Raw genomic sequence first — 15,474 nt, 5'->3', positions numbered from 1 at the left:
TTTACTTAACACAAATTTTTGTGGGTCTACACCTGTTATATTCGGCGCATGTGGCAAATACAATTTGATTTGATTTTTAGAGCGCAAAAGAAAACTCGATATTCCCAAAATGTAGCATGTCTTTGCTGGGAACTCTTATTTTGAAAATATAAAATCCGCGATCATGCTGCCAGCAGGATATCCTGCTGCTAGGAGAACGGTAATAACTGTACCGCAGTGAAGAACTGGACAAAACAACAAGACACTGGTACAAGGATCACACCACTTTTCCCCGGATAGCTAGCTAGATATGTTTTCATTTCCATGATTGAGACTGTTCTGATCAGACAGTATTGAGGAGCAGCCTGACATAAAGTACTGTAACTTTCAGATCGCTTGCGATAATCTTAGAACATTAGCTATCCGTGCCGTGGTAAATCAAATTCGTGTTTGTTGGTGTTAGCAGCACACCTGATGTTACCTAGCTAACGTCAGATTATCTAGCCAAAAGCGAAGTAAACTAGCTAACTACCTGAGTTATTAAGGGAAATAATATTTTTGTCCACAGGACCGAATGTGTTATTTTTGTCCCCAAGCATTGATTCCAATATTTTTAACGTGTTTTAGGTGTTTGTTAACTTAACGTTATCTGGCTACGTTGCTAGCCATTTACGTATAAACTAGTTTGCTACTGTAGTTATCACTGACGAGTAACGTTAGCTAGCTACTGTATTTGTGTTGTGTATACAGGCACCACCATATCTAAACGTTGATCGTAGAAACTATTATACTGTGAAAATGTTTTCGTTTATTTGGACTGGTGTTGGAATAATTTATTATAATGCAATTAATCGAAAAAAGATTGCAGTCAGAGTGCAGTATAATTAAGCAATAAGGCCTGAGGAGGTGTGGTATATGACTAATATACCACGGCAAAGGGCTGTTCTTACATACACGACGCAACGCTGAGTGACTGGATACAGCCCTTAGCCACGGTATATTGGCCATATATCACAAACCCCCGTCGGTGCCTTATTGCTATTATAAACTGGTTACCAACGTAATTAGAGGAGTAAAAACAAATGTTTTGTCATACCTGTGGTATACGGTCTGGTATACCACGGCTGTCAGCCAATCAGCATTCAGGGCTCGAACCACCCAGTTTTTTTTTTTTTACTGTAGTAATTTTGCAGTGTAACTGCAGTTACAGTGCAGTATAACTGCAATACACTGCAGTTATTCTGCAATTACTGTGCCAAAAATACCACAGTCGACTTCAGTTACTGCACTTTTACTGCAGTTTCAAAACTACAATCTTTTTGAAAGGGATTAATCGATTTATGAGATTTGCCTTTTTCACTCCTCAGGCTGAACTTCCCAGCTACCTGGCCCTACTCATCCCATTCTCCAGACAGACAGTGAGGCAGGATGCTGGGTCTGTGGTGCGTGGGTGCCCGACTGGGCATTCTCACTCTGGTGCTGTGCTGCACACTGGCTCCCTTACCTGCACACGCATACATCTATGCTGTGAGTTCTCGTGATTGTAGAACTGTGTGATCAAGTTTGTTATGGATTTACACGTGATCTTAGATATTTGCCATTGCATTTGTCATAAAAAACTGCAGTTTACAGTCCCTGTGCGCTGGCATTGATTTTAACGTTTGTGTCTTTTTGTCTGGTAGCATTACAGCAATATGACCAACATGTTGTTTGAGGACCTGTCTGCCTTGTTTGGATCATCACTACCCAAAGAGGGACTTATGGTGAGAGGAGGGGGATGGAAAAGTGCATACAGGAGCAACATGCCCTTTCATCCCATGCATAAATCAGCTAAAATTACCTCCTTTTCTTTCTCTTTGTCTTCAAGGGTGTGTTAGTGGAGTCCCGTCCACTCAACGGCTGCACTCCGATAGAACCTCCACCACCACGGCCCACATCTAGTGATCCCAACACTACCACTACTAAGTACATAGTCCTCATCCGACGCTATGACTGCAATTTTGATATCAAGGTTAGTGTGTGTCGCTATGCTGTTGGGTTGCTTAGGATATATGGTGTTATTCAATTTGAATTCAACCTATTTATTTATTGCAACATATTCAGTGTAAAATCACACCGCGCATAGTGTTTACAATTATTTCAGTGTGAATTATGATTTTGTATTTAATGCAGGTGCTGCATGCACAGCAAGCTGGATTCAGTGCAGCCATCGTTCACAACATGTACTCAGAGACTCTACTCAACATGAACTACAGCAATGGTGAGGTTCCTGAAATCGTTTTCACCTTCTCTAAGCTGCCTTTTTCCATTTCTTACAGAATCAGTTCCGTTAGTTTAATTCCCCTTAACCAGGTTGACTGATTTGTGTTCTCACTCCTCAAAACCTCAAGTAGTCTTTAACTAGTATGATCCTCCCAGGAAGTAAATACTTTGGTAATGCTGAGTGCCAGTGTTCCCCTTTTTGTTTGTTTGTGTGTGTAGAAACCATTGCAGAGGAGATTGAGATCCCCTCAGTATTCACCAGCTACTACGCCTCCCAAATTCTCAGGACCTTCATCATTCCTGAACAAGGGTGATTTCCATTGATGTTCTATTCTTTTTGTCAAGATCAACTTCCATGACAACCTGTTAATTAGTGACATCACAGAGGTTCCTTCTAGCGCTATTCACAATGTTAAATGGGGGGTACGACTTAACTATCTGCTGTGAGTTATGGTTGCTAATGTAACCATTCAACATGGGCTTGTATTGGCTCTTTGGTAATGGTCTTGCACCGTAATGAAGACGGGACCTTTATTGATTAGAGTTACACTGAGATTCAGTCATATTCTTCACAACATCTTTGCACTCATCATGATGTCAGCCCTGCTGAGTGTCTGGTCCTATGTGGATGTCATCACCATGTTGGAGATTGTGTTGAGTCTGGCAGTGCTGTCCCTTTTAGTCATGGAGATTTATGATCCGGAGGTGGACGCTTTTCTGAACAATGCCCCCATACAAAAGCTGATGGTGCTGTATTTGATATGCAGGGCCTATGTGATCCTCAAGCCGGAATTTGCCTTCCCACTCTCGTACTATCTCATCCCCTTCACCGGAGTGGTGGGCATGATCATCCTTGTGATGGTTGTCTTCCTGGTAAGTGCCCTTGGGGAACAGCCTCATTTTGTTATGAATGTGGAATTAATTTCACAATTGAATAGTTATTGATTTCATAGCTACATCATAAATCATTTTTTCCACCCAGATATTGAAAGCCCTATGACTGTCATCCTTAGGTGTTGGTGTGGCACTGGCTATGTTCGAAATCTGTCTTGCCTTCTACTTACTAAACCTGCATACTGTGTTGTAATCGTATGACATACTATTTAGAATGTATTGTTTAGTTAAATCGAATTCAGTAAGCTACAAATATCAACATACTAGGCTCATCCATACTGAGAATGCGTCATCTAATGTGCAATTGCGTTTATTCCCACCATTTTTTCATTTTTGTACAGGGCTTGAATCTATCTGATAATTAGTTGTTGTCAAACACACGTGGGTCTTGAAAAAGTAGTATCTTCCTCAATAGTGTGCAGCGAATTCTACTAGATGATAAGCCAAAATGTAGAATGACATCCTGGCATTTAAAGCATACTCAATTTTCACATACTATAAAACGTTCAATGTTCGCATACCCAAATTGCCTACTATTTAGAACTTAAGTATGGGTATCTGGACACAGCCTCTGTGTCTCTTCATTCCCTGCCTTGTCTTGGTTTAGATTGTGCGTTGTGTGCAGTACAGGAAAAGGATGAGGAAAAATAAGCTGACCAAGGAACAACTAAAGAGGATCCCCATTCACAAGTTCACTAAAGGTAACGAGAGGGAGTGTCCCACCACACATTCAAATGAGAATCAGTCACCAGTATAACTGGTCAAACACATTCTGGAACAGCAGTACTCTATTTCTTCTCTAGAATGTTGAGAAACCTGAATAACAAAAAGAACAATCTGATTGTCTGCTCCTGTTATCATTACATTACAGTTAGCATTACAATGCATTTACACATACAGTGGGGAGAACAAGTATTTGATACACTGCCGATTTTGCAGGTTTTCCTACTTACAAAGCATGTAGAGGTCTGTAATTTTTATCATAGGTACACTTCAACTGTGAGAGACGGAATCTAAAACAAAAATCCAGAAAATCACATTGTATGATTTTTAAGTAATACATTTGCATTTTATTGCATGACATAAGTATTTGATCACCTACCAACCAGTAAGAATTCCGGCTCTCACATACCTATTAGTGTTTCTTTAAGAAGCCCTCCTGTTCTCCACTCATTACCTGTATTAACTGCACCTGTTTGAACTCGTTACCTGTATAAAAGACACCTGTCCACACACTCAATCAAACAGACTCCAACCTCTCCACAATGGCCAAGACCAGAGAGCTGTGTAAGGACATCAGGGATACAATTGTAGACCTGCACAAGGCTGGGATGGGCTACAGGACAATAGGCAAGCAGCTTGGTGAGAAGGCAACAACTGTTGGCACAATTATTAGAAAATGAAAGAAGTTCAAGATGACGGTCAATCACCCTCGGTCTGGGGCTCCATGCAAGATCTCACCTCGTGGGGCATCAATGATCATGAGGAAGGTGAGGGATCAGCCCAAAACGACACGGCAGGAGCTGGTCAATGACCTGAAGAGAGCTGGGACCACAGTCTCAAAGAAAACCATTAGTAACACACTACGCCGTCATGGATTAAAATCCTGCAGCGCACACAAGGTCTGACCATCTGGATGATCCAGAGGAGGAATGGGAGAAGGTCATGTGGTCTGATGAGACAAATAGAGCTTTTTGGTCTAAACTCCACTCGCCGTGTTTGGAGGAAGAAGAAGGATGAGTACCACCCCAAGAACACCATCCCAACCGTGAAGCATGGAGGTGGAAACATCATTCTTTGGGGATGCTTTTCTGCAAAGGGGACAGGATGACTGCACCGTATTGAGGGGAGGATGGATGGGGCCAAGTATCGCGAGATCTTGGCGAACAACCTCCTTACCTCAGTAAGAGCATTGAAGATGGGTCGTGGCTGGGTCTTCCAGCATGACAACGACCCGAAACACACTGCCAGGGCAACTAAGGAGTGGCTCCGTAAGAAGCATCTCAGGGTCCTGGAGTGGCCTAGCCAGTCTCCAGACCTGAACCCAATAGAAAATCTTTGGAGGGAGCTGAAAGTCCGTATTGCCCAGCGACAGCCCCGAAACCTGAAGGATCTGGAGAAGGTCTGTATGGAGGAGTGGGCCAAAATCCCTGCTGCAGTGTGTGCAAACCTGGTCAAGACCTACAGGAAACGTATGATCTCTGTAATTGCAAGCAAAGGTTTCTGTACCAAATATTAAGTTCTGCTTTTAGATGTATCAAATACTTCCTTCCTCATGATCATTGATGCCCCACGAGGTGAGAACTTGCATGGAGCCCCAGACCGAGGGTGATTGACCGTCATCTTGAACTTCTTCCATTTTCTAATAATTGCGCCAACAGTTGTTGCCTTGTCACCAAGCTGCTTGCCTATTGTCCTGTAGCCCATCCCAGCCTTGTGCAGGTCTACAATTGTATCCCTGATGTCCTTACACAGCTCTCTGGTATTGGCCATTGTGGAGAGGTTGGAGTCTGTTTGATTGAGTGTGTGGACAGGTGTCTTTTATACAGGTAACGAGTTCAAACAGGTGCAGTTAATACAGGTAATGAGTGGAGAACAGGAGGGCTTCTTAAAGAAAAACTAACAGGTCTGTGAGAGCTGGAATTCTTACTGGTTGGTAGGTGATCAAATACTTATGTCATGCAATAAAATGCAAATTAATTACTTAAAAATCATACAATGTGATTTTCTGGATTTTTGTTTTAGATTCCATCTCTCACAGTTGAAGTGTACCTATGATAAAATTTACAGACCTCTACATGCTTTGTAAGTAGGAAAACCTGCAAAATCGGCAGTGTATCAAATACTTGTTCTCCCCACTGTACATGTGAATCTTATTATTTTTCTAGGTGATGAATATGATGTTTGTGCTATTTGTCTGGATGAGTATGAAGAGGGAGACAAACTGCGAGTTTTGCCTTGCTCACACGGTAATTATAAGTTATAATGTTTGTCACTGTAACTCGCATATGTTTTTCTCACAGTTCCAAGGTCATATGGTTGCAGTAACTGTTTTATTTCTGTAATCTCTTCAGCGTACCACAGCAAGTGTGTGGATCCCTGGCTTACAGGGACTAAGAAAACTTGCCCTGTGTGCAAACAACGTGTAACCCGGCCCAATCCGGAGTACTCTGAGTCCGAGTCTGAGGATGAGAGGGCAAGTGGTCGAGATGAAGAGGGGGGGGAGGGCGAAGCTGACACCGAGCGCACCCCTCTGCTCCGCCCCTCCAACCCAGGCTTCCCCTCTGGCAATCCAGGGGCCTATTCTGCCACTGTCACTACAGTAACCACCGCCCAGTGCCTAGGCTCTCCCACTCACTGTGACTCGCCCATCCTGGAATATGAGGGCTACTACTCCCCTCAGGAGGAGTCAGACTCTGATACTGAGGAGGGAGGGGTGGACTCCCACCCCTCAGACGATGACACTGCCCAGCTCATTGGTAGGGGCACAGTGGGGGTCTGAGAGCCTGGAGGCAGCTGAGATTAAATTACTTTGTGCTAGCTGAAAAGATCCAGTCTTGTCACCCAGTGTGTTTTTATCACACTAAAAAGTTTAACTGGTTTATGGAGCTGTGGCTCAGCCATAGACTTTCTAGAACACTATTGTCACTTAGATTTTTACATATTTTATCAATGTTGCTAGCTCTAAGATGTTAATATGAAGCCAAGATTCTGCTACATTTTAGCAGTCCTTTTTAAACCTGTCTAAAACATGAGGCACATATTGATAAGTACAGTAAAGTTAAACAGAGACGAAGAGGGGGGGAGGGCGAAGCTGACACCGAGCGCACCCCTCGGCACCTTCCGGAGACATTTGAAACCCCACCTCTTTAAGGAATACCTGGGATAGGATAAAGTAATCCTTCTACCCCCCCCCTTACCCCAACCCCCCCCCCCCCCCCCCCCCCCCCCAAAAAAAAAAAAAACATTGTAAAGTGGTTATCCCACTGGCTATAAGGTGAATGCACCAATTTGTAAGTCGCTCTGGATAAGAGCGTCTGCTAAATGACGTAAATGTAAATGTAAACATTTTGCTTTGTCTGTGCCAGTGCACTCTAACCTCCCACCCCCCCTCCTAAACTTTATATTTGTGCAAAATGATTCGACTGCCAGGTAGTCTCAATCTTAAAGGGAAATATCATAATTTTTCAACTTCATATTCTTCATCTCAAGCACCACCCCAACATCAACATATGTGAAAATTGCGCGTTTCTATGTTTTGTAGTAAGAAAGATAGGTGTTTCCAGTGACATCATCAGTGTGCATCGTGTAATTTTAACCAATTATGAGTAGTTATTGCCTACTAATTGTCTACTAATTGGTTGATGATGTAATTGGAAACGCTTATCTTCCTCTATCTTTTTTACTACAAAACATAGAAACGTGCCATTTTCACATACTGTATGTTGATGTTGGGGTGGTGCTGGTGATGATGAATATGAAGTTGAATCTTTTTGAAATTTCCCTTTAACTGTAGGTATTTGGTTGAAGAAATCCTGTCAATGTACTACTTGACAATTGACATACCCCAAATTCTTATTTTCAGTGAACATACCAGGAGATAACCCACCTGAGATGACTGTGTAAAATCAATGTAGCATGTTAAACTTGGACAGTGGATTTTTTTGGTAGTGATTGAGTAGAGACTCAACTCATTCACCAGTTGAAAGGAAACTACAGTGCTGCTGTCTCACTAATAAGATCTCTTCCCCATGCTAGTAGTATACAGTAACCTGTATGCATCTCTGTAACTGGTTTCTTTCATGATATTGTGGGTAAGTGGGAGTATAATTTACTCTATGGGGAGTTTCTCTCACTGTTTTATGGAGTTTTTTTCTTTCTCTGATGGATCTGTTGGACTGTTAATTTGCCCTGGACCAGTAATCAGGGCATGTCAAAGGAGAATATATATATTTGTAAACTTCACTGTAATACGTTTTTATTGTCCAGCATCGTTTCTTTTAACTACTTTTACTCCTTTTAAAAGGTCCGAATTTGTCCAGTGTAATTTTATTTAAACCTCTTCTATAAAAAAAAAAAAACTGAGTTCTTAATTTGTAATGTTTTCTCTCTGTTTATTTTTGGCATAACTGGGCCTGTGATATTGTTTTTATATATATATATATATACTACCGTTCAAAGGTTTGGGGTCACTTAGAAATGTCCTTGTTTTCCATGAAAACATACATGAAATAAGTTTGAATAAGAAATATAGCAAAATGCATAGGAAATGTCGTCATTGACAAGGTTAGAAATAATGATTTTTAATAGAAATAATAATTGTGTCCTTCAAACTTTGCTTTCGTCAAAGAATCCTCAATTTGCAGCAATTACAGCCTTGCAGACCTTTGTCATTCTAGTTGTCAATTTGTTGAGGTAATCTGAAGAGATTTCACCCCATGCTTCCTGAAGCACCTCCCACAAGTTGGATTGGCTTGATGGGAACTTCTTACGTACCATACGGTCAAGCTGCTCCCACAACAGCTCAATAGGGTTGAGATCCGGTGACTGTGCTGGCCACTCCATTATAGACAGAATACCAGCTGACTGCTTTTTACCTAAATAGTTATTGCATAGTTTTGAGCTGTGCTTTGGGTCATTGTCCTGTTGTAGGAGGAAATTGGCTCCAATCAAGCGCCGTCCACAGGGTATGGCGTTGCAAAATGGAGTGATAGCCTTCCTTCTTCAAGATCCCTTTTACCCTGTACAAATCTCCCACTTTACCCCCACCACCAAAGCACCCCCAGACCATCACATTGCTTCCACCATGCTTGACAGATGGCATCAAGCACTCCTCCAGCATCTTTTGATTTGGTCTGCGTCTCACAAATGTTCTTCTTTGTGATCCGAACACCTCAAACTTCGATTCGTCTGTCCATAACACTTTTTTCCAATCTTCATCTGTCCAGTGTCTGTGTTCTTTTGCCCATCTTAATCTTTTATTTTTATTGGCCAGTCTGAGATATGTTTTTTTCTTTGCAACTCTACCTAGAAGGTCAGCATCCCGTAGTCGCCTCTTCACTGTTGACGTTGAGACTGGTGTTTTGCGGGTACTATTTAATGAAGCTGCCAGTTGAGGACCTGTGAGGCATCTGTTTCTCAAACTAGACACTCTAATGAATTTGTCCTCTTGCTCAGTTGTGCACTGGGGCCTCCCACTCCTCTTTCTATTCTGGTTAGAGCCAGTTTGCGCTGTTCTGTGAAGGGAGGAGTACACAGCGTTGTACAAGATCTTCAGTTTGTTGCCAATTTCTCGCATGGAATAGCCTTCATTTCTCAGAACAAGAATAGACTGACGAGTTTCAGAAGAAAGTTCTTTGTTTCTGGCCATTTTGAGCCTGTAATCGAACCCACAATTGCTGATGCTCCAGATACTCAACTAGTCTCAAGAAGGCCAATTTTATTGCTTCTTTAATCAGCACAACAGTTTTCAGCTGTGCTAACATAATTGCAAAAGGGTTTTCTAATTATCAATTAGCCTTTTAAAGTGATAAACTTCGATTAGCAAACACAACGTGCCATTGGAACACAGGACTGATGGTTGCTGATAATGGGCCTCTGTACATCTATGTAGATATTCCATAAAAAATCTGCCGTTTCCAGCTACAATAGCCATTTACAACATTAACAATGTCTACACGGTATTTCTGATCAATTTGATGTTATTTTAATGGACAAAAAATTTGCTTTTCTTTCAAAAACAAGGACATTTCTAAGTGACCCCAAACTTTTGAACGGTAGTGTGTGTGTATATATATACAGTGGGGAGAACAAGTATTTGATACACTGCCGATGTTGCAGGTTTTCCTACTTACAAAGCATGTAGAGGTCTGTAATTTTTATCATAGGTACACTTCAACTGTGAGAGATGGAATCTAAAACAAAAATCCAGAAAATCACATTGTATGATTTTTAAGTAATTAATTTGCATTTTATTGCATGACATAAGTATTTGATACATCAGAAAAGCATAAATTAATATTTGGTACAGAAACCTTTGTTTGCAATTACAGAGATCATACGTTTCCTGTAGGTCTTGACCAGGTTTGCACACACTGCAGCAGGGATTTTGGCGCACTCCTCCATACAGAACTTCTCCAGATCCTTCAGGTTTCGGGGCTGTCGCTGGGCAATACGGACTTTCAGCTCCCTCCAAAGATTTTCTATTGGGTTCAGGTCTGGAGACTGGCTAGGCCACTCCAGGACCTTGAGATGGTTCTTATGTAGCCACTCCTTAGTTGCCCTGGCTGTGTGTTTCGGGTCGTTGTTATGCTGGAAGACCCAGCCACGACCCATCTTCAATGCTCTTACTGAGGGAAGGAGGTTGTTGGCCAAGATCTCGCGATACATGGCCCCATCCATCCTCCCCTCAATACGGTGCAGTCGTCCTGTCCCCTTTGCAGAAAAGCATCCCCAAAGAATGATGTTTCCACCTCCATGCTTCACGGTTGGGATGGTGTTCTTGGGGTTGTACTCATCCTTCTTCTTCCTCCAAACACGGCAAGTGGAGTTTAGGCCAAAAAGCTCTATTTTTGTCTCATCAGACCACATGACCTTCTCCCATTCATCCTCTGGATCATCCAGATGGTCATTGGCAAACTTCAGACGGGCCTGGACATGCGCTGGCTTGAGCAGGGGGACCTTGCGTGCACTGCAGGATTTTAATCCATGATGGCATAGTGTGTTACTAATGGTTTTCTTTGAGACTGTGGTCCCAGCTCTCTTCTGGTCATTGACCAGGTCCTGCCGTGTAGTTCTGGGCTGATCCCTCACCTTCCTCATGATCATTGATGCCCCACGAGGTGAGAACTTGCATGGAGCCCCAGACCGAGGTTGATTGACCGTCATCTTGAACTTCTTCCATTTTCTAATAATTGCGCCAACAGTTGTTGCCTTCTCACCAAGCTGCTTGCCTATTGTCCTGTAGCCCATCCCAGCCTTGTGCAGGTCTACAATTGTATCCCTGATGTCCTTACACAGCTCTCTGGTATTGGCCATTGTGGAGAGGTTGGAGTCTGTTTGATTGAGTGTGTGGACAGGTGTCTTTTATACAGGTAACGAGTTCAAACAGGTGCAGTTAATACAGGTAATGAGTGGAGAACAGGAGGGCTTCTTAAAGAAAAACTAACAGGTCTGTGAGAGCCGGAATTCTTACTGGTTGGTAGGTGATCAAATACTTATGTCATGCAATAAAATGCAAATTAATTACTTAAAAATCATACAATGTGATTTTCTGGATTTTTCTGGACTTCACAGTTGAAGTGTACCTATGATAAAAATTGCAGACCTCTACATGCTTTGTAAGTAGGAAAACCTGCAAAATCGGCAGTGTATCAAATACTTGTTCTCCCCACTGTACATACAGTACCAGTCAAAAGTATGGACACACCTACTCTTTCAAGGGTTTTTCTTTATTTTTCTATTTTTTACATTGTAGAATAATAGTGAAGACATCAAAACTATGAAATAACACATACGGAATCATGTAGTAACCAAAAAAGTGTTCAACAAATCAAAAAATATTTGAGATTCTTCAAATAGAGACCCTTTGCTTTGATGACAGCTTTGCACACGCTTGGCATTCTCTCAACCAGCTTCATGAGTTAGTCACCTGGAATGCATTTCAATTAACTGGTGTGCCTTGTTAAAAGTTAATTTGTGGAATTTATTTCCTTCTTATTGCGTTTGAGCCAATCAGTTGTGTTGTGACAAGGTAGGGGGGGTATACAGAAGATAGCCCTATTTGGTAAAAGACCAAGTCTGTATTATGGCAAGAACAGCTCAAATAAGCAAAGAGAAACGACAGTCCATCATTACTTTAAGACATGAAGGTCAGTCAATCCAGAAAATGTCAAGAACTTTGAAGGTTTCTTCAAGTGCAGTCGCAAAAACCATCAAGCGCTATGATGAAACTGGCTCTCATGAGGACCGCCACATGAATGAAAGACCCAGAGTTACCTCTGCTGCAGAGGATAAGTTCATTAGAGTTACCAGCCTCAGAAATTGCAGCCCAAATAAATGCTTCACAGAGTTCAAGTCACAGACACATCTCAATATCAACTGTTCAGAGGGAACTGTGTGAATCATGTATTCATGGTCGAATTGCTGCAAAGAAACCACTACTAAAGGATACCAATAATAAGAAGAGACCTGCTTGGGCCAAGAAACACGAGCAATGGACATTAGACCGGTGTGAATCTGTCCTTTTGGTCTGATGATTCCAAGTTTGAGATTTTTGGTTCCAACCTCCGTGTCTTTGACAACCTCCGTCTTTGTGAGACGCGGTGTGGGTGAACGGATGATCTCCGCATGTGTAGTTCCCACCGTAAAGCTTGGAGGAGGAGGTGTTATGGTGAGGGTGGGCTTTGCTGGTGACACTGTCTGTGATTTAGTTAGAATTCAAGGCACACTTAACCAGCATGGCTACCACAGCATTCTGCAGCGATACGCCATCCCATCTGGTTTGGGATTAGCGACCCTATCATTTATTTTTTCAACAGGACAATGACCCAATACACCTCCAGGCTGTGTAAGGGCTATTTTACCAAGAAGTAGAGTGATGGAGTGCTGCATCAGATAACCTGGCCTCCACAATCATCCGACCTCAACCAAATTGAGATGGTTTGGGTTGAGTCGGACAGCAGAGTGAAGGAAAAGCAGCCAACAAGTGTTCAGCATATGTGTGAACTCCTTCAAGACTGTTGAAAAATCATTCCAGGTGAAGCTGGTTGAGAGAATGCCAAGAGTGTGCAAAGCTGTCATTAAGGCAAAGGGTGGCTAAATATATTTTGATTTGTTTAACACTGTTTAGGTTAATACATGATTCCATATGTGTTATTTCATGGTTTTGATGTCTTCTAAAATGTAGAAAATAGTAAAAATAAAGAAAAACCCTTAAATGAGTAGTTGTGTCCAAACCTTTGACTGGTACTGTATATACAGTGGGGAGAACAAGTATTTGATACACTGCCGATTTTGCAGGTTTCCCTACTTACAAAGCAAGTAGAGGTCTGTAATTTTTATCATATGTACACTTCAACTGTGAGAGACGGAATCTAAAACAAAAATCCAGAAAATCACATTGTATGATTTTTAAGTAATTAATTTGCATTTTATTGCATGACATAAGTATTTGATCACCTACCAACCAGTAAGAATTCCGGCTCTCACAGACCTGTTAGTTTTTCTTTAAGAAGCCCTCCTGTTCTCCACTCATTACCTGTATTAACTGCACCTGTTTGAACTCGTTACATGTATAAAAAACACCTGTCCACACACTCAATCAAACAGACTCCTACCTCTCCACAATTGCCAAGACCAGAGAGCTGTGTAAGGACATCAGGGATAAAATTGCAGACCTGCACAAGGCTGGGATGGGCTACAGGACAATAGGCAAGCAGCTTGGTGAGAAGGCAACAACTGTTGGCGCAATTATTAGAAAATGGAAGAAGTTCAAGATGACGGTCAATCACCCTCGGTCTGGGGCTCCATGCAAGATCTCACCTCGTGGGGCATCAATGATCATGAGGAAGGTGAGGGATCATCCCAGAACTACACAGCAGGACCTGGTCAATGACCTGAAGAGAGCTGGGACCACAGTCTCAAAGAAAACCATTAGTAACACATTACGCCGTCATGGATTAAAATCCTGCAGCGCACGCAAGGTCCCCCTGCTCAAGCCAGCGCATGTCCAGGCCCGTCTGAAGTTTGCCAATGACCATCTGGATGATCCAGAGGAGGAATGGGAGAAGGTCATGTGGTCTGATGAGACATAAATAGAGCTTTTTGGTCTAAACTCCACTCGCCGTGTTTGGAGGAAGAAGAAGGATGAGTACAACCCCAAGAACACCATCCCAACCGTGAAGCATGGAGGTGGAAACATCATTCTTTGGGGATGCTTTTCTGCAAAGGGGACAGGACGACTGCACCGTATTGAGAGGAGAATGGATGGGGCCATGTATCGCGAGATCTTGCATTACAACGACCCGAAACACACAGCCAGGGCAACTAAGGAGTGGCTCCGTAAGAAGCATCTCAAGGTCCTGGAGTGGCCTAGCCAGTCTCCAGACCTGAACCCAATAGAAAATCTTTGTAGGGAGCTGAAAGTCCGTATTGCCCATCGACAGCCCCGAAACCTAAAGGATCTGGAGAAGGTCTGTATGGAGGAGTGGGCCAAAATCCCTGCTGCAGTGTGTGCAAACCTGGTCAAGACCTACAGGAAACGTATGAGCTCTGTAATTGCAAACAAAGGTTTCTGTACCAAATATTAAGTTCTGCTTTTCTGATGTATCAAATACTTATGTCATGCAATAAAATGCAAATTAATTACTTAAAAATCATACAATGTGATTTTCTGGATTTTTGTTTTAGATTCCGTCTCTCACAGTTGAAGTGTACCTATGATAACAACTACAGACCTCTACATGCTTTGTAAGTAGGAAAACCTGCAAAATCGGCAGTGTATCAAATACTTGTTCTCCCCACTGTATATACAGTACCAGTCAAAGGTTTGGACACAACTACTCATTCAAGGGTTTTTCTTTATTTTTACTATTTTCTACATTTTAGAATAATAGTGAAGACATCAAAACCATGAAATATCACATATGGAATCATGTATTAACCTAAAAAGTGTTAAACAAATCAAAATATATTTAGCCACCCTTTGCCTTGATGACAGCTTTGCACACTCTTGGCATTCTCTCAACCAGCTTCACCTGGAATGCTTTGCCAACAGTCTTGAAGGAGTTCCCACATATGCTGAGCACTAGTTGGCTGCTTTTCCTTCACTCTGCTGTCTGACTCATCCCAAACCATCTCAATTGGGTTGAGGTCGGGTGATTGTGGAGGCCAGGTTATCTGATGCAGCACTCCATCACTCTCCTTCTTGGTAAAATAAAGGGAACACTAAAATAACACATCCTAGATCTGAATGAATGAAATAATCTTATTAAATACTTTTTTCTTTACATAGTTGAATGTGCTGACAACAAAATCACACATAAATTATCAATGGAAATCAAATGTATCAACCCATGGAGGTCTGGATTTGGAGTCACCCTCAAAATTAAAGTGGAAAACCACACTACAGGCTGATCCAACTTTGATGTAATGTCCTTAAAACAAATCAAAATGAGGCTCAGTAGTGTGTGTGGCCTCCACGTGCCTGTATGACCTCCCTACAACGCCTGGGCATGCTCCTGATGAGGTGGCAGATGGTCTCCTGAGGGATCTCCTCCCAGACCTGGACTAAAGCATCCGCCAAATCCTGGACAGTCTGTGGTGCAACGTGGCGTTGGT

At 42.2% G+C, this 15,474-nt stretch overlaps 1 protein-coding gene across 3 annotated transcripts; it reads left to right on the top strand.

The window, feature by feature from the left end:
• Positions 1-220: 220 nt before the first annotated feature.
• On the top strand, positions 221-7,051 carry LOC311136555 (E3 ubiquitin-protein ligase RNF167-like). 3 transcript variants are annotated; one of them, XM_084170733.1, is made up of 10 exons: positions 221-247; positions 1,347-1,506; positions 1,662-1,742; positions 1,847-1,990; positions 2,152-2,239; positions 2,461-2,551; positions 3,009-3,114; positions 3,743-3,836; positions 6,024-6,104; positions 6,210-7,051. In XM_084170733.1, exons 2-10 carry the CDS (start codon positions 1,408-1,410, stop codon positions 6,635-6,637), a joined length of 1,212 nt encoding a protein of 403 aa, XP_084026859.1. In that variant the 5' UTR covers positions 221-247; positions 1,347-1,407; the 3' UTR covers positions 6,638-7,051. The 3 variants fall into 3 exon arrangements, with proteins under 3 accessions (XP_084026859.1, XP_084026857.1, XP_084026858.1); XM_084170731.1 differs by lacking the exon at positions 221-247 and adding an exon at positions 266-354 and having other exon boundaries at positions 6,210-6,730; XM_084170732.1 differs by lacking the exon at positions 221-247 and adding an exon at positions 325-412 and having other exon boundaries at positions 6,210-6,730.
• Positions 7,052-15,474: the final 8,423 nt, after the last annotated feature.

Source organism: Coregonus lavaretus, assembly GCF_964263955.1.
Source record: "Coregonus lavaretus genome assembly, chromosome: 10".
NCBI classification, from domain to species: domain Eukaryota; kingdom Metazoa; phylum Chordata; class Actinopteri; order Salmoniformes; family Salmonidae; genus Coregonus; species Coregonus lavaretus.
This window is presented reverse-complemented; position numbering and strand designations above follow the sequence as displayed.

What these genes read in the sequence shown, in the direction of transcription:
- LOC311136555 (XM_084170733.1), top strand. Translation starts at nt 1,408, where the DNA reads ATGCTGGGTCTGTGGTGCGTGGGTGCCCGACTGGGCATTCTCACTCTG. An exon ending in CAACATGAACTACAGCAATG is followed by an intron (nt 2,240 to 2,460) that starts GTGAGGTTCCTG and finishes TTGTGTGTGTAG; the next exon opens with AAACCATTGCAGAGGAGATT. An exon ending in AGTTTTGCCTTGCTCACACG is followed by an intron (nt 6,105 to 6,209) that starts GTAATTATAAGT and finishes TAATCTCTTCAG; the next exon opens with CGTACCACAGCAAGTGTGTG.